Here is a 23,348-nt window from a genome sequence, read left to right as displayed (position 1 = left end):
GATTGAAACACAACTTTTACTCACAGAGCATAAATAGTTAACTGTATGCGACAAACAAAACATTTTTTGATTTATATTTTTTAATGAACCGCTTCATTTCAAAGGGTTAAAGTTAAAAAAGACTGTTAAATTAAAAAAAGAAATCCACAATTTCTCTTATGCTATTCCAGAACATGTGCACCAATCTGATAGCTAAAATCTGCTTCTCTTTATCTTTTATTCAGGTTGCTTTATTTTGAATGGTATTGCCAAAAAGCATTTTAGATGTATAAAATATGTACTATTTTTCTTTATTATATTTTATGCATTAAATTAGTATAAAATTTATAAAATATACAGCAAATGAAAAATAAATGAAAGAAAAAAGGAATAAAAACAGAGAAATATGATTAACCATGATGACTTGATTAACCAAGTCAAATTCTAATGCTACATGTAAGAGTATTTTGCAGCCAATTTAGATTGTCCTCCTTCATAATTTCATCCTCAACAAGTATTTAGAAAAATGTTCTCAGTCGTTTAGATTAAAGAATTTATTATTCAATGTTTCTCTATTTCTCTCTCAATTAATGACACCTTTACAAAAGCGAGAAAGCGAAAGCAAACATAAATCCCAGACATGTTAGTAGATTTAGGCCCAATCCCAATTCTACCCCATAGCCCTACTCCTCATTTTGCACGTTCACGTGAAGGGGTAGGGGCGTCCCAATTCTCTTTAGCTTGAAGGCGTAGGGCTAAGGAGAAGGGGTAGATAGCAATAGCCCCTCGCAATTTTACCTGTAACACCAAGCTCCCAGAACCACTCCGAAGAAGATGAGGAGGAAAGCGATGTAAGAGCACCACATGATGAAGCTCATGGCATCCAGGCCGAGGATAATCCAGGGAGGAGGGATGGGAGGGGGCACAGGCGTGGGCCCGCACACTTCACTGCAGTCCTGACACGAGCAGGGTTCCGAGCCGTCATCCAGAGACTGAGAGCAGTTAAACGTCCTGTTATTCATTGGGGTCATGCCCTGCACAGGGACATCTGGAGAGACCGAACACACAGATTTTACACACTCAAAACAACTGGATTCATTCATGAAACAATCTTAATTATAAGAGTACATTCAGAGCAGTTTGCAAGAAAGAGAGAGTGTTTTGAGGTTATTGCCATATCAGCTTCTCTGCAATGGCATAACAAAAATAGTTTGTATAAATATCCCTTTTCTGTAATAGATAAAGTCGACAGTGCAGGGGAAAAAATAGTACAGCAAACTGTCAGTTGGCTTACAAAAGAAGACACAAACCGTGAGGACACCCATGACTTTATAGTTTACAAAGTTAAAATGTAAAGAAATAAACAGTAAGTAATGTAATGTCCTGCTACATTTGTCATTTGTAATTTCATAAGCACAAAATGTTCTATCATTATAAAGATAATCGCGATTATAAAAACACTATAAATGAAGAGAACTTCTCTCCTCCTCAATCGCCGGGTCTGAATGCTGACACACTGGATAGCAATGCAGTCTCTTGCCCCGTCTATTGCAACCATTAGCTCTGCCGGTAATCTGGAGGATTTTAAACATGTGCGAACACAGCAGCACAGATATATATATAGATATATATATATATATATATATATATATATATATATATATATATATATATATATATATATATATATATATATTTTTTTTTTTTTTTTTTTTTTTTTTTTTATTTTTTTTTTTACAAAATACTGATAAAAAATAGCAAAAAAAAAAAAAAAAAAAAAAAGTCAGCAGATTTGTCTGTTTTTTTGCATTATCAGTCGGCCATGGAGAGCAGACTGTAAATGCCACAGAATCTAATGAAATGCAGATTTTGCTGATTAGTTCTGATAAAAATGATCAATGTTTGTCTTGTTTTAACCTGTACTAATCAGTTGAACTGAGAAAAAAAAAACATTGAGTTCTAAAAGACTGACAGAAATTACACTAAATAAATTCAAATATAGCCTATTAATCTTACTCAAACTAAGTCAGTTTGTTAAAATATTTTTCATTTTCCTGTTTAGTAATTCCTTCTCTATTTGATTTAACAGCTTCCACATGGTTACATTTGAGTAACAAACTCATGACATAAATGAAAATACTCTATAAATATAGAGTTTAAACTGTTTTTGTTGTTTATAGGATGTAACAGTTGTAAATGCCTCATATGCAGAGAAGAAACTATTTCTGAAAGCCACTGCACAGCGGTAAGTTATGGAAGATATATTAAGATATATTTTCGCATGGAAAACAAGTTTAATTTTGAATAATAATGAGTAACGTACGCATCATCACTCCACTTGCAGTTTTGCGCTAAGTCACTAATTTTGATCCCGCACCAAAAATTATTTAAATCCCGGAAGAAATTAGCTGACAAAAGCTTACAATCATCCAGTTTTCCCCACAATTAAAGCTAATAGGTGCTAACATTGTCTTAACTGATGCTCAAAACACACAAATCTGTTAACATCAACAAAAAAGTACTCAAGGGTTTCTTGAACCTTTAATAAAACGAAGGCTGAACTTGATAATTGTCTTTTTCTGCAATCATATGACATTTTAAGCATAATAATAATAATAATGTAAAATAACGCAACTACCTCAGCTTTTTTTTAAATCTCGGTCACAATACGAGTTTTACAGCCATAAACAGATTGAATTTCCAATGCTGAAGTTCACACTGTGGTTTTATGAACTGAAGCTCAGTAAAAGATCTTGTGATTGTGTGTGTGTGTGTGTGTTTACCTGTGAAAATCGGTTCGATGCCAAAGGGAACCTGTCCGTTGCTGATACTAAACATGTACTGGATCCAAATTTGAGGAGTACACACACTGGCGTCTCTGCCGCACAACAGACCGAGAGCTTTGATGTTGCTGGATGGAGCCTGGACATCTCTGCAGGCGTTAAACATGGCTACACAAACACAAACACAAACACAAACACACACACACACACACACACACACACACACACACACACACACACACACACACACACACACACACACACACACACACACACACACACAAACACACACAAACACACACAAACACACATTATCATTATCATTATCACCATTACTACTACCATTATTAGATAATATAAGTACTAACAGTGCTTTATTACTAAGGAAATAATACTAATAAATATATTTACAATAAAAAGAATGTTGTTAAAAATAAGTACAAAAGTGGATTTTATCCATAAAATATGCATGCAAATAATAATAATAATAAATTGCAATGAGGTAATAATAAAAATAATAATACATTTCTTTAGGGTATTAATAATAACAACAACAACAACAACAACAACAACAACAACAACAACAACAACAATAATAAATTTTAATGATGTATTAATAATAGTAATACATTTATTTGAGGTATTAATAATGGTCACACTTTACAATAAGGTTCATTAGTTAATGTTACCTAATGCATTTACTAACATTAACAAACAATGAACAATACATCTACTACTGTATTTGTTCATGTTAGTTAACGTTAGTTAATGAAAATACAGTAGTTCATTGTTAGTTCATGTTAACTCATGGTGCATTAACTAATCTTAACAAGCATGAGATTGGATGTTAATAAGGCATGAGTAAATGTTCAATTATGATCAACAAATGCTGTACAAGTGTTGTTCATGATTAGTTCATGTTAGTAAATGCATTAACTAATGAACCTTATTGTAAAGTGTTACCTTAATAATAATAAATTTCAATGAGGTATTAATAATAAAAATAATAATAAATGTCTTTAAGGTATTTTTAATAATAATAATTATAATACATTTATTTGAGGTATAAATAATAATAATAATAATAATAATGATAATAAAAATTTCAATGAGGTATTAAAATAATAATAATAATAATAATAATACTTTTATTTGAGGTATTAATAATAATAATAATAATAAATTTCAATGAGGTATTAATAATAATACCATTTATTTGAGGTATTAATAATAATAATAATAATAATAATAATAATAATAATAATAATAAATTTCTTTACGGTATTTATAATAACAAAAATAATAATACATTTATTTGTGTTAATAATAATAATACATTTCAATGAAGTATTAATAATAATAATAATAATAATTAATCATTGAAAAGTTGTGTTGTTATTCATATTAAAATTATTACTAACTTGACTATATAAAACCATCCAAACTAAGCGTATAGCAATTAAACAGCACAACTACTTAATTTATGATTTACTCAGTCATAACTATTTTTTTTTTATTTTACTTGTATAAATCGCTAACAGCAATAAAGACTACACAAGAATATACTTCAATGTATCGGTGCTTCGACTATGAAAATGGTTGAATGATAATGATATTTTTTAGAGATGAACTAAAAACGGTTGTAAACTGAAGTCACTAATGTTCTGTATGTGAATAAATCAGTGTTTCTCACCATCGGCAAAGGTCTGGGTGATATAATAGGTCACATTCCCCACACTGGTCTGGTTTTTCTCTTTAAGGAAGTCTTTTACGCTGATAAACTGGCTCTGTCTGGGGCTGCAGGTGAGCTCGCAGAACAGGGTCATGAAGTTGAAGAAACATGCTGGACACCTGACCAACAAAACACACACTACTTACACAACAGCCATAAACCGGCTAATTCCATCATTGTTAGCTCTACCAAAGTACAAACAAGTGCATGGCATTGGTTGTCAAACTGAAAATTTGATTAATAAATAACCTGGTCTACCTAAAAAATAGGTCAAAGTTTATTTCACAAACTTTCTAGGGCACACTTACTACTGTATGTTCACCACAGATGTGTTACATACCTGGACAGGTACTGAAGGGGGATCTGGATGTTGCTTTTTAGTGTGTTGAGCTGTTGTGTATCGCAGCAAACTCTGTTGTCTGCGTAGACCAGTCTCGGACACAGCTCCTTTAGAAAAAAACATTTTTAAAAAAATAATTCACTGGATGTCTTAATGAGAAAAAATAAATAAACAAAACCCTTCTTTCTTTTACAAAGGAAGATATAATGAAGAATGTTAGATAAAAAAAATCAGTTAGCCATATCAAAGGATATCAATGCTATTTTTTTTCCTTCTAACTTTCTTCAGAATATCTTATATTGAAAAAAAGTGAGGAAATGTACTTTTTTGGTAGAATCGTACCTTTAAATCTTGCCATTTTTTATTTCAATTTAACCTAAAATTTATCATCCGATCAATCATTTAGTTAATCTAGCCAAAAAATTGTGACATTGTAATTTTTATCTCTGTTTCCGATACAAAGCTAACGGTGTAAAAGTGGATTGTCATACCTGCAGCAGCTCCTGTCCTTCATTAGGCAGAGGCACAGCAGGACCGGTGTAATTGCAGTTCAACTTCTTTTCTGGGACGTTTGGGGAGTTCCCACATTCGCCGTACCAGATACAGTGCTGGCCATGCACCTGAGTGAACACACAACAACAACAACAACAAAATAAATCACACAGGAGATTTGATGGATTTTAACCATCAAACATAAGCCTTAAAGTCTTTTAAAATGTCTGTACACAAAAAGAATGCTCTGTTGGACAATATCTATGTTGTAATCACTTTAATTTTGTAAATGTCTTAAAGAGATATTTCAGCAAAATAAAAAAAATCATAATTTACTCATTATTGACATGTTTCTAACCCTAGTTTGAGATTTTTTTTTTTGTTTAATTCTGAAAGCATTTGATAATTTGAAGAGTATTGAAAACCTGTAACCATTGGCAGCCATAGGAGGAAAAACAAATATTGGGTAAATGGACAAACAGACTAATTAAGCTGAGAAATAAATAAACCGATAATTAATTAAACAGATAAATAAAATATTAAGAAACAGAAAGATAAATAAATAGTTAAATAAACTACAGAAAAATAATTAAACAAATAACTAAGTATACAAATAAACAGACGATTAATTAAACAGATAAATGAACAAATAAATAAATGGATAATTAATTAAACAGATGAATAAATAAATAAATAAACAGATAATTAAAGAGATAAAGAAAGAAAGAAAGAAAGAAAGAAAGAAACAAACAATTAATTAAACAGATAAATAAACAGATAATTAAATAAATACATAAAAAGATAATTAATTTAACAGATAAATAAATAAATAAACAAACAAATAATTAAACAGATAGATAGTCAGATAATTTATTAAACAGATAAATAAACAGATAATTAAACATAAATAAATAAACAAACATAACTAATTAAACAGATGCATAAACAAACAGATAATTAATTAAACAGGTAAATAATCCCACAGATAATTAAATAAACAGGTAAATAAATAAATGAATTAATAATAAAGACAAATAAATCAAATCAAATAAACAGATAATTAATTAAACAGGTAAATAAATAAACAGATAATGAGACAGTTAAAATAAATAAATATATAATTAAATCGATTAATAAAAAATATATTAAAAAGATAAATACATTCAAAAAATAAACAGATTTTTATTTAAACAGATAAATAAACAAACAAACAAACAGATAATTAGTTAAACAGATAAATAAATGAACAGATAATTGATTAACCAGATATATTATTATTCAAACAGATAAATACATAAGTAAATAAATAAATAAATAAATAAATTAAACTGATAAATTAATTAATTAATTAACAGATAAATAAATGAACAGATAAAAGATTAAACAGATAGATGGATAGACAAGTTTTATAAAATGATAAATCACATTCCAGTGTACAAACATGAGGAAAAAATGCAACATGCATCAAATAAAAACATTTAAAAAGTATTGTGCATTAAAACTTGCAGGACTCTTATAATACAAGACTTCATTCGTTCCTTCACTGGCTGTTTTGAAGTTTAATCATAAAAATCACATCATTTTAAGACTTTTAAACTTTTAATACAATTAAATTATATAAAAAGCCAATTATATAAATTGAATTAAACAAAAAAAAGAAAGGGTTATAATGAACAGAGAATCCTCTTCTCTCTGCTCTAGAAATCTTTTCCGCATGATGTTTAAAATTTAATGTTCCTCAAAAAAAAAAAAAAAAAAAAAAAAAAACAATCAATAAGGTTCCTTCCCCTTTTCGGTTTTATTTTTGGGGGTTGCTTTCAAATCAACAGCTCCTACCGTCTTCTATCAGACATTTCACTTCCTTTGCTGGAGGAAAAAAAAGACAGAAACAATGCCTCAAAACTGGCTGAGACGGTTAAGACGTCACTTATCTCAAACACGTCTCGGTGAAACCAGAGAGAAAAGTACATTCCTCAGCTGTTTCGTCAGATTTACACTCACGTGAGCACAACTGAAAGGCATGTGTACATTCAGAAGAACAGATCCTCCACCTAGCCAGCAAACAATCAAACTCTGATGCAATCAAACTCAACTGTGACGTACGGCAGACAAGATCAACACTGGATTTTACCTGGTAAATGATGTTACAAAGGTCAAAGGTTGCACTTAGACAGTGTTTGTTTGTTATTTCAACACCATGCCAGCTTCCAGGGCTGCACAATATATCGTTTTAGCATTGAACTCGCAATGTGCACATTAGCAATATTCACATCGCAAGATATGCAATATTGAGTCTGAATTATAGCAGCATACAATGGCATTTATACAAACTGTAAGACTTTTTATGACCTTTTAAGACCATGAAGACGGTCGAATGACTGAGTGACTGTAAAGCTTTTGTTATGCAGAACGGTTTCCTCTCAGCTGAAAACAAAAGAGCGTGACTGTGCATCATGTGACTGTCCCTCATGCAGAGTCAGCATTTACAGCCTTTTGGTTAGTCATGTTGGATGACACCTGGTAGTGTCATGATTCACTTATTGACATAAAAACTGAGTACAGTCGTCTCTAAGAATCTCAGAGAACAAGTTCCTGATCACAAAGATTCCCTAACAGCCCGAAACACTGCTATCAGCTATTATCAGCTGTCAGTGGCTTACAGGAAACATTAAAGGGATTATTTTTCTGCTAATATAAACCCTCATTAATTATTAGCCATCAAGTGATTTTAAACCTTTAGTAGTTACATAAAGAATACAATAGAAGATAAGGGTGTCACAATCCTCCAAATCCTCGATTCGATTACATTTTCGATTCTAAAGGCACGATTCGATTATGAATAATTTATTAATGACCAATTAATTATTTGTAGCCTACCGTTTAAACTACCTGACCTGCATGGTCTTTGTTTTACCCATAAACAAATCATACAGTAAATGAATAAAGGCAAAATACACACATAATTACCACCTGTCAATCACTTTTTCTGCGGGACTCGTGAATAGGCAGTGATCTGTGTCGTTATAATGGCGTCGGTAAAAAAGACGCACAACCAACAGAAACCAGCCAACAGTATCTGAGGTGTTCGCTAAAATGACTAAGTACAAGTGAGTGAAAGATTGAAGCAGTCCTCTGACTGCCTGGACCTGCTGTTTCGAGAGCATGGCTGTGTGTGCGTCTGTGTCTGTGTGGTCACGCGATGTGCATTTTCAGAGGTAGTGAGGAAGGAGGGCTGCTCAGAAATGCTACACGCCACTGTGGATGTTAAATTGTTGTCGTTCTAAAATGTTATTAAAAACAAAGACAGTGTAAACAGGGCCTGAGTGTGTACTTTTCGCAAGCGGATTTGCAACGGGGGCGGACGGAGGATCGCGATGCTGGTGTTGTCTATCGGACGAACCGTACGTAATACGTACATAGCAGAGCTTGCAAAACTGTGTTTTTTTGTCGACAACATGAACGTTGTCAACATAACTCACTGGAAATCCAAAATGCTTACACACCAGCGACTTCATTGAAAGAGGAGAGGGTTTAAGTTCTGTCGACGGGTCTCCTGCTTCTGCAGTTTAACAAGCACTTCAACAAGCCTGTTTTTTTCCCGCTTGGCAAGCCAAGCTAACGTGACATGGGGGCGTGGCAGCATCGACGATTCTATTTTTTGATTCGATAATCGAAATTGAGCATAAATTTCGATCGATTTCGATTAAAAATCAAAATCATGACACCCCTAATGGAAGATATTTTAAAATATGTTGTCAAGTAGTAACCACTGTGTTTAATAGTATGAGAAACAAATATGGAAGTCAATGGCTACCAGTTTTCAACATTCTTCAGAATATCTTCTTTTGTGTTTAACAGAATTAAGATACTCAGGTTTGGAACAAGTGACGGATGAGTAAACGACAGATGTTCACTTTCGGCTAAACAATATATTAAAAAAAAAAAAAACATCCATCAAGTTCCCTTGAAAATGCCATGAGTCACATTCTAGATAAAGAAGCATTGTTTGACTACATAACAGTCAGACTGAAAGACTAATGCAATGCTTTTATTCTTGTTCACACTTCCTGACATTACAGTTTAACATTACAGACTCAGTTGAATCCAAACTGAGTCTGGATTCAGTTTAGAATCCAGACTCCAACCAAATTGCAATCAATTATTTGTCTAGTCAGTAGTAATGGACCAACAAGCATGTTGTAAATAGCTAAACTGAGTAGTTAAAAACATCAAGCACATTTGTCAACAGATAACAAACATTCTCTTTTCAGAAATGATTATTAATAATATTGACCATAGCAGTTTGTATTTATATTTTTATACTAGTGAAACTAATAGCAACAACACTTTCTCTCAAATTCTGTGTGCATCTAAAGTATTCATTGATGTAGAGCATAAAGGTCATTTGGGGTATTTTTAGAAAACAACTGAAAATCACGTTATGGGGATTCATGAACTGTGAAGTTCTATAATCTGAATGAGGAACAAGAAATATAAATACAAAAGCTGATGTTTCTTTACCTTTTTTTTTTTTTTATTACATAGCTGGAAATAAGCTCGACTCATCACTTGGCTACCAAACACCAGCAATGTTTGTTTCAGGTTACTAAAGCAAAATCTGATTCTGATTCACAGTCATTCACATGAGTCAAAAAGATGTGTGTGAAAGGGGGGGGGGGGGGGGGGGGGGGGGGAGAATTGAGATGGATTAAATGTTTCAGATTAGGGCTTCACAATATATCGTTTCAGCATTGATATCCTAATGTGCACATCTGAAACAGTCACATAGTAGAATCTGAAATGTCAAATTAGGATTATAGTGGCGTAGGAGTTCAAAATACACATAATTGTGAATTTCAAAGTTTAACCAAAAATAGCTGTATTATTTGCATGCTGTTTTAAGCATGTGGCTGTGTACGGGTTTCAAGCCAGTTTAAAGCATTTAAGCACAGGAAATTAAAATCTGAGTAACTTTAAGAAATATTAGTTGTATGTGCAGCAGGCCCCTGCAGAGACCGTCCAAAGGGCATGTGCAGGTTAAAGGGCATGTGCAGGGGGGGGGGGGGGGTGTACTGTCGCGCGCGTACTGAAGGGCGGGACCGAGGGTGTGTCGCGTCGCGGGGGTACTTTTGATCTTTTTGGAAGGGCACTTTCTATCCAAGACTAAAAAGGGCATGTGCACTACACAGGTTGAGCCCTATGTGTGCACGTGCCTGATGTGCAGTATTTATGCAATGAAGATTATTCATTTTACATTTATTCATTGAATTTTGTGTGCCTCAATCCTGTCAGACTCCCGCTAAAGCATTGGTTTCATTATTAACTTTTACTTTAAACTGATTTACTGTGTTCATCATTGGTTGTGGTTTGGTTTATTACCTTTCATGCTGATGCGCTCAACTACAAAATCATCCTGTTATCATACAAAATTGTCCTAAAACTATCATTCTTTTTAGATAAAGCCTTTTATTTAATCTGTTAAAATTATACTCAATATATATTGCAGAAAATAAAATATATATATTTTCCAATATCATATAGCCTTATTTCAGACTAGACATGAAACATAAAAAAATGTGGCATTTGAAACAATGTACCACAAAACCGGTGTCAATCTTTTAGAAACTGAGATCTATACATTACCAGAAAGCAGAAAGCAGACATTTTAAACTGAGGTATGGTTTGTTTGGATACTTTTTTTTTCTCTTGCAGAGATAAATCTATTTGAATTTTTTTGCAATCGAAATATTGAGAAGTCTGAAATTAAGTTCTTACTAATGCATATTATGAATCAAAATTGTGTTTTAAAGGGATAGTTCATCCCCAAATACAAATTTACTCTCTATTTACTCTCCCTTAAGTGGTTCCAAAGCATTTTATGTTTTTTAATTCTGTTGAAAACAAAAGAAGATATTCTGAAGAGAGCTGAAAACCTGTAACCATTAGAGGTGTGATGGATCACGGTTGATGTTTGATTCGTACACATGACTTTTTTTCAAAGTGTTTCATATATTATTTTTATTTTTCTATATTAGTTTTGATATCCTGAAGAGAGGAGAAAATATGTAACCACTGACTCCATAATAGAACATTCTATATAGAACTAATATTCTAATAGAACAGTGCTAATATTCTAATAGAAATAGTTCTAATAGAACATTCTATAAATTACTATTTTATTACAAATTAAACATTCTTAAATAACAGTTTTGTGGCCTAGGGTCACATTTAAATTGTTTATCATGACTTTATTTACTTAATAAAAAAAAAAACTAAAAAGTATTTACAACAAAAAAATTTACAAAACAACAAAAGTTATTTATTTATTAATTTAATTTAAAGTGTTTCCAAGATTATTTTTCTTTTTCTATAATATGTTTCATTTTCTGAAGACTGCTGAAAACCTGTAACCATTGACTTCATTGTCAGAAAAATCTATTACTTTGTTTTAAATTACATTTTTGTGGTCCAGAGTCACATTTAAAATTTTCATTCTGACTTTGCCTACTTAATTCAAAAAACTAAAAAGTATTTACAACAAAGAATTAAAATTAAAGTTATTTATTTATTTTTTACTTTATTCTAAGTGTTTCCTATTGTATTTTATTTTTATTTTTATATATTATTTTTTAATATACAGTACTGAAGAGAGCTGAAAACCGGTAACCACTGACTTCCATGGCAGAAAAAATCTATAACTTTGACTTCAATTAAGATGTTGTGGCCCAGGTCACATTTACAATAACACAAGTTAAAATAGACTCCATTACAGTGAACAGACAAAAAAGCAGAGCGATTTTAAACTGACGGAAAAGCTCAATGAAAAGCAAGAGCACTTTGACTTAACTGGATAATCCCCTGCCTCTATTTCTAGTCAACATGGAGGAGTGGCTTCATCTCAGACCTACTGATCTACATAGCTTACTCAACGTAAATTATTACATTCAACAGATTAAAGGCAAAGTTCACCCCAGATATGATGATTTACACACTCTTTACTCTCTCTCAAATGGTTTAAACCCTTAATGCCCGTCTTTTTTTGTTCTGTTTTACACAAAAGAAGTTATTTTGAAAAAAGTTGGAAACCGGTAACCATTGACCTCCATTGTAGGAAATGCAAATACATTAAAAGTTAATGGTTAGAGGTTTCCAACATTTTTCTGAATATCTTCTTTTGTATATGACACTCATTTGGGCTGTACATGCGTGGATTCATTGTTTACTTGTTTCTAAACTTTATGAGTGCTGTCTAGATAGGAGGCTCGATAGGATTTGAGACACATGCAGCGTGTCGCAATGCAAATCGACGTTTGACTCATCTTCAACGAAAGAGGACAGACAGAAAGCGATTTGCACACCCTACAAAATCACTAAAGCAGCATTTTCTCCTCTGCTGATCGTGCAGGTCTGATCATGTGCTCCTAAAACTGCAGCGACTGACAAATGATTAGTATGATGTTGCAAATCATATCTCCTCCAAATGTTGTACACAACAACAACAACATAAAAGTTATATATTCGCACGTTCCCTCAATTAAAGAGACGTTTTAGGCAACCTCAAGTAAAAAAAATAAAAGGTATATCAATGTCCTTTGTGCCCGTGACGACTGCCATTAGAATCTTAAATACTGGGTTTTAGGTATGAATAGGGTTTAATTTAATAATATTGAATGTATTTAAGCAATTTCAGCATTATGAATGTGACAGTTGCAGTAAAAACTCAAAAGAAACTCAGATAGAAGGTATATTTTAACATCATATCGAAACATCTGTTTATATTTTCCAAAACAACTAACCACAGAGTTAATTAACCAAAAAATATCAATCTGTAAACATCTTTTGTACTTTAAATGAGTAAAATCTGTTATGGATGCGATTAAAAAAAAGTTTGTGAGTTTACAGTACACAACATACTTTGTAGAAATTCTGTGAATTAAACTGCACAACCCCCCAAAAAACCCAATTCTAATCAAAAGTATAAGAGTCGGCTTTTTATAGAACAAAAATGATTGATTTTGTTTTATTTTATTTGATTTATATTTTTGCATTTACGAGGAAAAAGTGTCGTTATGGATGTGACATCTCCGTTATGGATGTGACTGATGTGAAATTGCCACTTGTGTGACTTCTGCAAACTGCAAAATACTTGCTTGCACAAAAAACTTAGAAACTGCTTCTCTATTTAGCTGAAAACTTATTTTTTGCATGGCAAGGTTGACATTTGCATGGAATTGTTCATTTGTTTTGCCTGTTTTCTGCAATATGTGTGATGTGAACGCTGGTGTGGTTGTGTGGTGATGCCAAAGAGAAATTTCTACTTGTGGACAACAAAGAAAGTAAAGTAAAATAATATCAGAAATCAGACTTTCTCTTTAATAATATCACTTCAGAAAAGAATTTTTTGCAAGTTCTATACAGGGAAATCATATTAGCAGTGTTGGTCAATACAGCATTACTAGTAAAGGCTGATTAATACTTCTGCGTCGTGACCCCCATTGCATACCTTGCACATAGCCGTGCATTTATACTTCTGTTTGCTGTTTGTGTTGTTCTGCAGTAACATTTCTCAAACGCTAACTGGCAGCAGTTTTTATGTTCCTCTGTGTCAAGTTTCTTCACAGTTGTTGTTTTTTTTTTTAACACTACCTTAATGTAAACAAGTAGCTCAAACTCGGTCATTAAGAGGCGGGAGCCAGAGGACGTGCAACAACTGTAATCATCAAGTATTATTAAATGTTATCACACCGTCAGAATCCTATACCGGCCCATGCCTACTAAAAATGACTTATTGTTTAAGTCTGTTTTGTGTTTTAGTTGTGAGAAAACGAATTAATTAAATCTGTGAAGCTGCTCAACAGTGTATTCTCCATGCAGCACTGAAGTGACGTTATAACGGCATTAATGTGAGCATAAAAATGTTTCTAAGAAAATAAGTTCCTAAAGGCAATACCTAGATTTAATCATTTTATTGCTGAATTTCGTTGAATGTTGAATCTCTTAAGCTTATAGGCAAGGCAAGGCAAGCGTATGATATTTTTTTTATTAATGATTGAGGCTTTCTCTTCTTTTCTAATCGTTTGTTATAGTATTTTCTCTTCAATGCAGATGTTATTTTCTTTTATTCAATATGAAAAAAAAATGTTCTTTGGAAAAGTAACGTCTCAGTTACTTTATGAATGAAGTAACTAGTAACTGTAACGAGTTACTATGTTTCAGTAACTGGCTCAACACTGGCAGCCAATGACTACCAAAGTACATTTTTCAAGTCAATTAAATAGTGCTAATGTTGTTTTGAGTCATATTTGATGTGATTTCAGACAGAATACTCGATGTACAATAGTAAACAATATAGGGAACATGTCACAGGTTATCACTGAACGGTTGTGCGAATTTCAAACCAACTTTAACTCAATATCCTGCTTACATGCGACTTCAGACCGATTATGAAGTAATGTTAGCGTGCTACACAACATATTGACCGAGTCACAAGTTGTCACTTTGTTCAGAAACAACAAAAGTAGCCTCTTATAACGACACAGATACTATTAAGAGTTCATAAATGACATTATATTCCTGCTGAGGGCTGACAGGTCTTCTGAGTTAGGCTAAAGTTGAAGTTTGTGCTAGGCTAACTTAAGTTACAAAGAGAGCGGTTGAGGAGTCACAGCCAGGATAACGAACGAACACTTACCCAATGTGATAATAAAACTGTGGCCAATAAAAGACGGAAAATGTGGTTTCTCCCCAGCAGAAGCATCGCGGCTCAGACTCCAGAGCTCGTCTGACTCAGATCCGCGGGACAGGAGCTTTCTTATTTCCTGTTTGCAAACGCGTCCAGCTTTTCTGTGTAGAAATGAACGGGGGATACCGCCCTCTATCGGCGGAGAGTCTGAAACGCAGTCAAAGAGCTTGGAAAAACAGGGTAAGGGGATACAGCTGAGGATCCTGGCATAAAATTTGAGACACTGAACAACAATAATTACTATTTTACTTTACTTTGGGGGTAGGGGAGAGGTTAATAAAATACAATTAACTGCGTAATTTAATAAAGAATATTTGTTATAATTTTTTTTTACATTTCAGTGAGGACAATACGGATAATTTTTTAAATAATATTTCATGCAATTATTATTTTTACAGTAATCTAAGGGTTGGAGTAGGGGTAGATATTAATAAAATACAATTTAATGAGCAATTTAATAAATAATATGAATAATAGTTGGTGTAATTACTGCTTTCACAGTATGTGAGGCCTTTGTTTAGGGTTGAGGTAGGCGTAAACGTTAATAAAATACAATTTAATTGGTAATTTAACAAATTACATGAATGATATTTGGTATAATTAATGTTTTTAAATTACTGTGAGAGTTAAGGTTGGGGTAGACGTTAATAAAATACAATGTAATGGGTAATTTAATAAATAATATAAATAATAATTGATATAATTATTGTTTTTACATTACTGTTGGGGTTGGGGTAGACGTTAATAAAATACAATTAAATAAGTTATTTAATAAATAATATGAATATTTTATATGATTACTGTTTTATATTACTGCGATGGTTGGGTTTAGAGTTGAGGTAGGTGTAACGTCAATAAAATACAATTCAATTTTATAAATTGATTTAATAAAAAATTCTTCTTAACTCCCAGCCGCAGCTGTATCCCTTTTAGCAACAACTCGTAAACAGTCAATTCTCCGTCTGATGTGGTCTTATGTTGACATCTGGTGGCCCAATCCGAGAACTGCGAGTAATATGCAGATCGCTTAGCTCTTGAATATTAATTAGTAACGTGACGTTGGCTAAATTCATTAGCCAGAAGGCGAACTTAGTCAAAACACGAGACCGACTTTAGTAATATTAATGAGATTTATAAATTATGAGTATCAACAAAGTAAAATAAATAAACTGTAAACATTTATCACACTAAAGAGCTTACATCAAAATCTGAAATTGAGTATATTAATAATCTGAGTCTATTTATTTCTCAAATATCCCCCTTTATAGGAAATGTTGGTCTGACTTTTCTCATTTTATTTATGCTTCAAAATGTAAATTAGGAATTGATTTAACTATAAGGCACATAGTTTGTTACTTTTCCCATGGTAGGTATTCGTTTTATTATATATATATATATATATATATATATATATATATATATATATATATATATATATATATATATATATATATATATATATATATATATATATATATACATATATATATATATACATATACATATATATATATATATATATATATATATATATACATATATATATATACATATACATATATATATATATATATATATATATATATATATATATATATATATATATATATATATATATTCACAAATGTAAATTGTTCTCAGTCATACAAGTTGCAGAGTTTTCATTGTGACTTTTACTGCTTAAAACAAAAAGGAAAAATTAATTACAACAAAAAGGGTGTATAAAAACTCTTTACTCTGCTTTTAATGGATTTATATAAATATATTAATTATTTTATGATCACTAATGAAGTCGAGAAACAATGTTGTAGAAACAAATTGTTAGCTGAATAAAGATTTCGTTTTTTGTTGAATTTAGTTTATTTTCTGAAGTTACTTTCTCGAATTTGTGACCTTAAAAGCATAATTTACATATTCATGAGTTCGGTCATTTCCCACATCACTACATTAATATTAATAAGTGGCGAATGTTATGACTGGAAGAGCTCGTCAGGTAGCTATATGTCTTAAATGAAGATTAATAAATGAATGGGTGCCATTTCATTATAATTTCTGTTAATTTTGTTCGTTGTCATTTATTTGTTTGTTAATTAGTTTGTTTTTATCAAACTCAGGATAATTCATTCATTCATTTAAATCTTTATTTAAATATTATTTATTTTTGTAATTGATATTAAAAGAAGTCAAGAAACGTTCAACGTTTAAAACTCATAAAGAACTTGTTTTTGTGGAAGTTACTTGATTTTCTGACATTTTGTGATCTAAAAGCATATGATTTGCATATTCATTAGTTCAGCCATTTCCAACGTGACTATATTAATATTAATGAGCAGCAAACGTTATGACTGGAAGAGCTGGTCAGGTAATCAATATGTCTTGTATAGAGTTCCAATAACAATGAATAGGTGCCATTTCATCATAATTTCTGTTAATTTTGTTTGTTGTCATTTACTTGTTTGTTAATTAGTTTGTTTTAATCAAATTCAGGATAATTCATTCATTTAAATCTTTATTTAAATATTATTTAATTTATAATCAATTTTAAATGAAGTCAAAAAACGATTGACATTGTAGAAACAAATTGTTAGCTGACACTTGTTCTTTTAGAAATCATAAAAAAATCGTTTTTGTGGAAGTTACTTTATTTTCTGACGTTACGTGCTCCTAAAAGCATATAATTTGCATATTCATGAGTTCGGTCATTTCCCGACTGACTACGTTAATATTAACGAGCGGTGAACATTATGACTGGAAGCATGAGCTCATCAGGTAGCTAATATTCATAATTCTTTTGAAAAGATAATGTTTTGAAGCTTTACTTGACAAAGTGCGCAGATGAAAGAATACTACAACTTCCATATCTATAGGCTACAAAAACATCGGTTTGTGGTCATAAAAATAGGCAATTTGCATATGTGATGAGTTCAAGTACTGTTAATGTGATTATAATGAGTGATTAAAAGAGCTTTAACGAAATTAGCATGATTAGAATGTAAAACAACTGATTGTATCACACCTCTTTAAAAAAGAGAGAAGTCTTTATTGAATTTACCTCTTATATAACAAAAGTCGAGAGGAGAAAGGGCTTTGAAAAGGAATGATGAAAGCAACATTACTTTGATTTGTGCAACTTCAGCATCATGTAGAGATCATGATATGTTTGTTCCGTCGTAAGATTCATTTCATTCATAATACAAAAGTCAAGCAGGAACTGAATTAAAGGCTGACGAACAAACAGGAATGGAATATATACGAGTGTGACCCCAATATGTGCTGTTTATGATTTACGGATAAAATACTCTTACTATATATGTGATAATGCAAACGGTCAGACGTATATTACAGTTCTGTACATGTACCAGTCGTTGCAGCTCCGTCCACACGACTACATTTCCAGCAAAACACAACCATAGACTGTATGGTAATAACAAAACGTTTCAAATTAAATGTTCATTCACAGCAGAGAGGCATTAAACAGCCTCCGAGTTCAGCTTACATAGCCTAGACGAGCCGTCAAAACTGTTCAGACACTTGAGCTACTGCTAAAATGTGCACTAAAATGTGTACACGTGTCTTTAAATAAGGTCATACTAGAATATATCAAAATAAGGGGCATTTCATTTACACAAACATATCGCAAATCTGTAGTTGAAGTTTGTGAAAGTTTGCATGTATGTAGTGGTACAGTCTAAAAATGCCCCCCCCCCAAAAGGCAAAAAAAATTCCAAAACAATAAAAAAAAAAAAAAAAAAAAATATATATATATATATATATATATATATATATATATATATATATATATATATATATATATATAATTTATTTGCATTTTTAAACTATATATACCGTTGATTTAGAATTTTTAGCCCCCCTTTGAATTTTCCTTTTTTTTTTTTTTTTTTTTTTTTACATATTTCTTAAATTTCTTAAAATATTTCTTTGACAGAGCAAAGAAATTTTTACGGTATGTCTGATAATGTTTTTTTCTTCTGGAGAAAGTCTTATTTGTTTTATTTCGGCTGGAATGAAAGCAGTTTTAAATTTTTCTAAACACCATTTTAAGGTCAATATTATTAGCCCCTTTAAGCTATATTTTTTCGATAGTCTACAGAACAAAACATCGTTATACAATAACTTGACTAATTACCATAACCTGTGGTGCGTTTCCCCTTAATCATCGTTAGCCATCCTAAGCTCGCAAGTTCCATCGTTATAAACATAGTTGACAATTGAGGTTTCCCAAATCCGTCGCTCCAGCGATCATTCCAAACTGTGTCGCAAACTTGAGCACTCACAACCACACCTCTGGAGCTATAGTTAGAAACATAGTTCCTGGCTGTGTTCTATTCCCACTTATCCCCCCTATGCCCTATTCATTTAGAACATTCTAACATTCAAAGCTGGAATGATTAACAATAAAAAAGCATTAAGGTCGTCTCCCTTAGGTGTGATTTGCTTTCAAACAATTTTTACAGTTCAGTTTTAGCGATCTTCATGTTTACAATTGTGCTCCCTTCGCAGTGCACTTTGAAAACATTGATGACATTTTGAACACAGCCTCATGGTGAAAGCTATAGGTGACCTATTATTTAAAAACAGAATTTATGTTACGTCTCCAAAGCTTGTAAAAACAAAAAGCATACAGTACGATAATTCTTTTGATTTATAGTGGGTTACTTATTAAGTATCTGTACTGTATATGACATGGTTAGAACCTGGTTAGAACCTTCTGCAGTGGTTTACATGTGTCAAATTGTAAATAAATAAACAATATCCTACCTAATAATAATAATATAAATAATAATAATCATGGGCGAGGCAGTGGTGCAGTAGGTAGTGCTGTCGCCTCACAGCAAGAAGGTCGCTGAGTCGAACCTCGGCTCAGTTGACGTTTCTGTGTGGAGTTTGCATGTTCTCCCTGCCTTCGCGTGGGTTTCCTCCGGGTGCTCCGGATTCCCCCACAGTCCAAAGACATGTGGTACAGGTGAATTGGGTAGGCTAAATTGTCCATAGTGAATGAGTGAGTGTGTGGATGTTTCCCAGAGATGGGTTGCGGCTGGAAGGGCATCCGCTGTGTAAAAATGTGCTGGATAAGTTGGTGGTTTATTCCGCTGTGGCGACCCTGGATTAATAAAGGGACTAAGCTGACAAGAAAATGAATGAATCATAATCATCATCATTAATGTTATTAATATTTCTATTAAAGTATGTTTTTTTTCATTTCTAATACATAATAATTATTACATTTCCTTTTTTTAATTAATAGCCTCATTATTTATTTATATGATTTATGTGATATTAGAATTTGTGTTGGCTTTTGTAAGTGATTTTATGTTTTAGAATAGAATAAGTAATATTCTTAATAATATTTGTAAAGGAAACACAGGCTCTATGTGCCATTTACATAAGTTTTTGTTAATATGGAAAGAGAGTGCATGCTTTTACCAAATCTATTATTGGATTTTATTTTAAATGCATGTTTGTGTAAAACAATATAATTAGCACAAAGAAATGACGGGGTTCTTCTCTAAAGAAGTTGTTACTCCACCCCGCTTAGAGTGTCATTATGGGAGTTTTACGCTATAACTAACTTGGTTCAAGCGATGGATCTGCGACAGAAACTACGGGTTTTGGGAAACTCTCATCACTACATCGTTCTTCTCCCAAACGATGCATCGTACTATGATAGTTCAGCCGTGAGTTACGTCGTTGTTTGGGAAACGCACCCCTAGTTAGCCTAAATAACCTAGTGAAGCCTTTAAAATGTCACTTTAAGCTGTAAAGAAGTGTCTTGAAGAGTATCTAGTCAAATATTATGTACTGTCATCATGGCAAAGATAAAATAAATCAGTTATTAGAGATGAGTTATTAAACTATTATGTTTAGAAATGTGTTGAAAACATCTTCTCTCCGTTAAACAGAAATTGGGGAAAAAAATAAACAGGGGGGCGAATAATTCTGACTTCAACTCTATATTGCAGTGAAATTCACACATTTCTCCCATTCAGCTGAAGTGTCCGAACACTTTTCAGCGGCTCTGAATGAATGATTACAGAAGATGATTACACACACCACAGAGCAACACACACTGGTGTAAATTGCCGATTAAAATCATAAGCGAATGAAACCAGAAGTCCTAAAAAGGTCTTTCAGCACTTCAATGCGTCTCTACTGGCATCACGGGACTGTAGTCTACTCATGTCCTGTAGTCATCAATAGTCTCAAATTGTTCAATCCAACCGGCAGATCTGGGTTCAGAAAGGCCCATAAACAGACGTCCTTGCATCTCTCAGCTTTATTAAAGCGTCTAATTGAAAAGTGATCTGCTAGTGCACCTCCAGGCCCATGTACTCCTGGTTCTGCGCGGCCGGCAGGTGCCCGTTGGTGTGTGTTTTGAGCTCCAGCGGGCAGAAGTCCTGCTGGTAGTCGGGGTTGTCCATGCTGAAGAAGGGCTTTGTGGAGAGCAGCTGTGTGTGGGACGTGTTCAGATACTCCACCACTGAAGCCGGAGCCGGGCTCTTGAAGCAGTTCAGATACTCCTCTTCCGTCTCGTCCAGCGCTGGGGAGGAGTGCAGGAGGGTCCGCGGGGGTCCGTGGGGCTGCTGGTACACTGGGTTGATCATGCTGGACTCATTCTGGTTCATATATTCTGCAGATTAAAGGATGATATGGGGGGTAAGTTATTAGTAGTGACTTTAATCAGCAGTTCATTAAGATGTAAATGTGTATCTACGTGCTGAACAACCCCCCCCCCCCCCCCCTTACCCCCCAAGAGTATAAGCATCTATTAAAGCAATAGACCCGACTAAGGTCGTTTAATTAACCTATGACCTTCAAAATCTATGGAGCCCTTGAGGGACAAGATGATGGAAACCAATGTAAATGAAAGGGGGGGGGGGGTTGGTCAAACGCTTGAGGAAGTTTGTTTTTAGGTTTTAAAGGAAAAACTTTGCTCTCCCAAAAGAAATTTTAACTCTATTTTAGGGATCTAAGCACACAGTATGAATCCACTTTTGCTATTTTAAGCATGGGAAAAACAGTCTGCGCACCAAGCGCATAGTCTAAAAGTCTCATAGTCTACACAAAGTCTGCTGGAACCCGAAGCTGCCACCATTTTTTTTGTATTGTGACGGACTTCGTAGAGATGAGGAATGTCTAATGAAAATAGAGTGGGCGTGGCTTGTTTTTTCTACTGCAAGCTGGTTGGATGTAGTAAAGTAGGCATTTCATTCAGAAAGATCAGGGAAATGTTTAGGGAGAGTTATTACAATCTAACAGAGTCCTCCTTCTCACCATTTCTGTTTGTTGACTGACAGCTGTAGGGGCGTGATTAAGTATGTTAACCACGCCCAATACTTCTAACAGATGTAATCTGAGAAATTAACTGAAAACAAACAGGATTTTTAGATTTTAATTTTAGATTTACAAGGGCATGCTATATTTTTTTCTTAATGACACGCACAGATGAGTTGTTTACCACAAAAAATAGGTTATAATAGGTTTGGATTTTTCATTAGTTTTAGTTTTTTTTTCTTTTTGACTTTTTGTTTTCAAATTCAGCTAGTTTTGATGAGTTTTTAGAGGTAGATTTAATAGTGTTTTGAAATTGCTTAGTTTTAGTTTACTTTTATTAGTTTCAGTGTTGGTTTTAGTTGTTTTGTAAATACATATATTTGTTAGGTGCAAGATTCAAAATCATCAAAGTAAATATTGTATAGTAAGAACTCAACCAAAGACAGCACATATTTTTTTTGACATAAGAACACTACCATCTACCCATCCTCAAATTCAAATACAACAGCCCACAAGATAGCAGCCTTAAGACAAATATGTGTGTAAGGCTGCTTCTGAGGTTAAATACACAGTAGTGATGGGAAGTTTGGATCTTTAATGCAAACTGGATCTTTGTGGCAACCTTTTCATCTTTGAACTCATTCATTAATAAATTCATTCATTTTCTTTTCGGCTTAGTTCCTTTTTTAATCCGGGGTCGCCACAGCGGAATGAACCGCCAACTTATCCAGCAAGTTTTTACGCAGCGGATGCCCTTCCAGCCGTAACCCATCTCTGGGATGTTTGAACTCAACATATCAAAATCATTTGTAGTCAGCAATCATAATTTCAGTCAGTTAAAACATCATCTTGATCTGAAAAGTTTCTTACAATAATGTTTTGCAATCCAACTCAAGCATGATTCATTTATTTAAACTCCGTTACGTCTTTCTGTTCTGAAATAAACGTACGTTTCGCCAGATCCTCTCATTTAAGCTCTCGGTTTAC

The 23,348-nt window shown here is 32.9% G+C and overlaps 2 protein-coding genes across 4 annotated transcripts in view; both read right to left on the bottom strand.

Moving 5' to 3' along the window:
- Nucleotides 1-15,124, bottom strand: part of npc1 (Niemann-Pick disease, type C1) — a 43,344-nt gene extending 28,220 nt beyond the window's left edge. For 2 of the 3 annotated variants that reach the window (XM_005163659.6, XM_005163658.5), the window contains exons 1-6: nucleotides 15,018-15,112; nucleotides 5,326-5,454; nucleotides 4,835-4,941; nucleotides 4,456-4,613; nucleotides 2,763-2,930; nucleotides 778-1,027 (exon numbers count right to left, since the gene is read on the bottom strand). In XM_005163659.6, the coding sequence (XP_005163716.1) occupies nucleotides 778-1,027; nucleotides 2,763-2,930; nucleotides 4,456-4,613; nucleotides 4,835-4,941; nucleotides 5,326-5,454; nucleotides 15,018-15,083 (878 nt within the window). In that variant the 5' untranslated portion in view covers nucleotides 15,084-15,112. Of the gene's footprint in view, nucleotides 1-777; nucleotides 1,028-2,762; nucleotides 2,931-4,455; nucleotides 4,614-4,834; nucleotides 4,942-5,325; nucleotides 5,455-15,017 lie in introns of all 3 variants that reach the window. The other variant, NM_001243875.1, reaches the window with a different exon arrangement.
- Nucleotides 15,125-18,957: 3,833 nt separating this feature from the next.
- egfra (epidermal growth factor receptor a (erythroblastic leukemia viral (v-erb-b) oncogene homolog, avian)) overlaps nucleotides 18,958-23,348 on the bottom strand; it is a 124,260-nt gene continuing 119,869 nt past the window's right edge. The window contains 1 exon segment of the mRNA NM_194424.1: nucleotides 18,958-21,717. Coding sequence (NP_919405.1) covers nucleotides 21,395-21,717 — 323 coding nt within the window. The 3' untranslated portion in view covers nucleotides 18,958-21,394.

The sequence above is a fragment of the Danio rerio genome, chromosome 2 (genome assembly GCF_049306965.1).
Source record: "Danio rerio strain Tuebingen ecotype United States chromosome 2, GRCz12tu, whole genome shotgun sequence".
Taxonomy (NCBI): Eukaryota; Metazoa; Chordata; class Actinopteri; order Cypriniformes; family Danionidae; genus Danio; species Danio rerio.
Note: the sequence above shows the minus strand (reverse complement) of the source record. Positions and strands in the feature narration are given on the sequence as shown.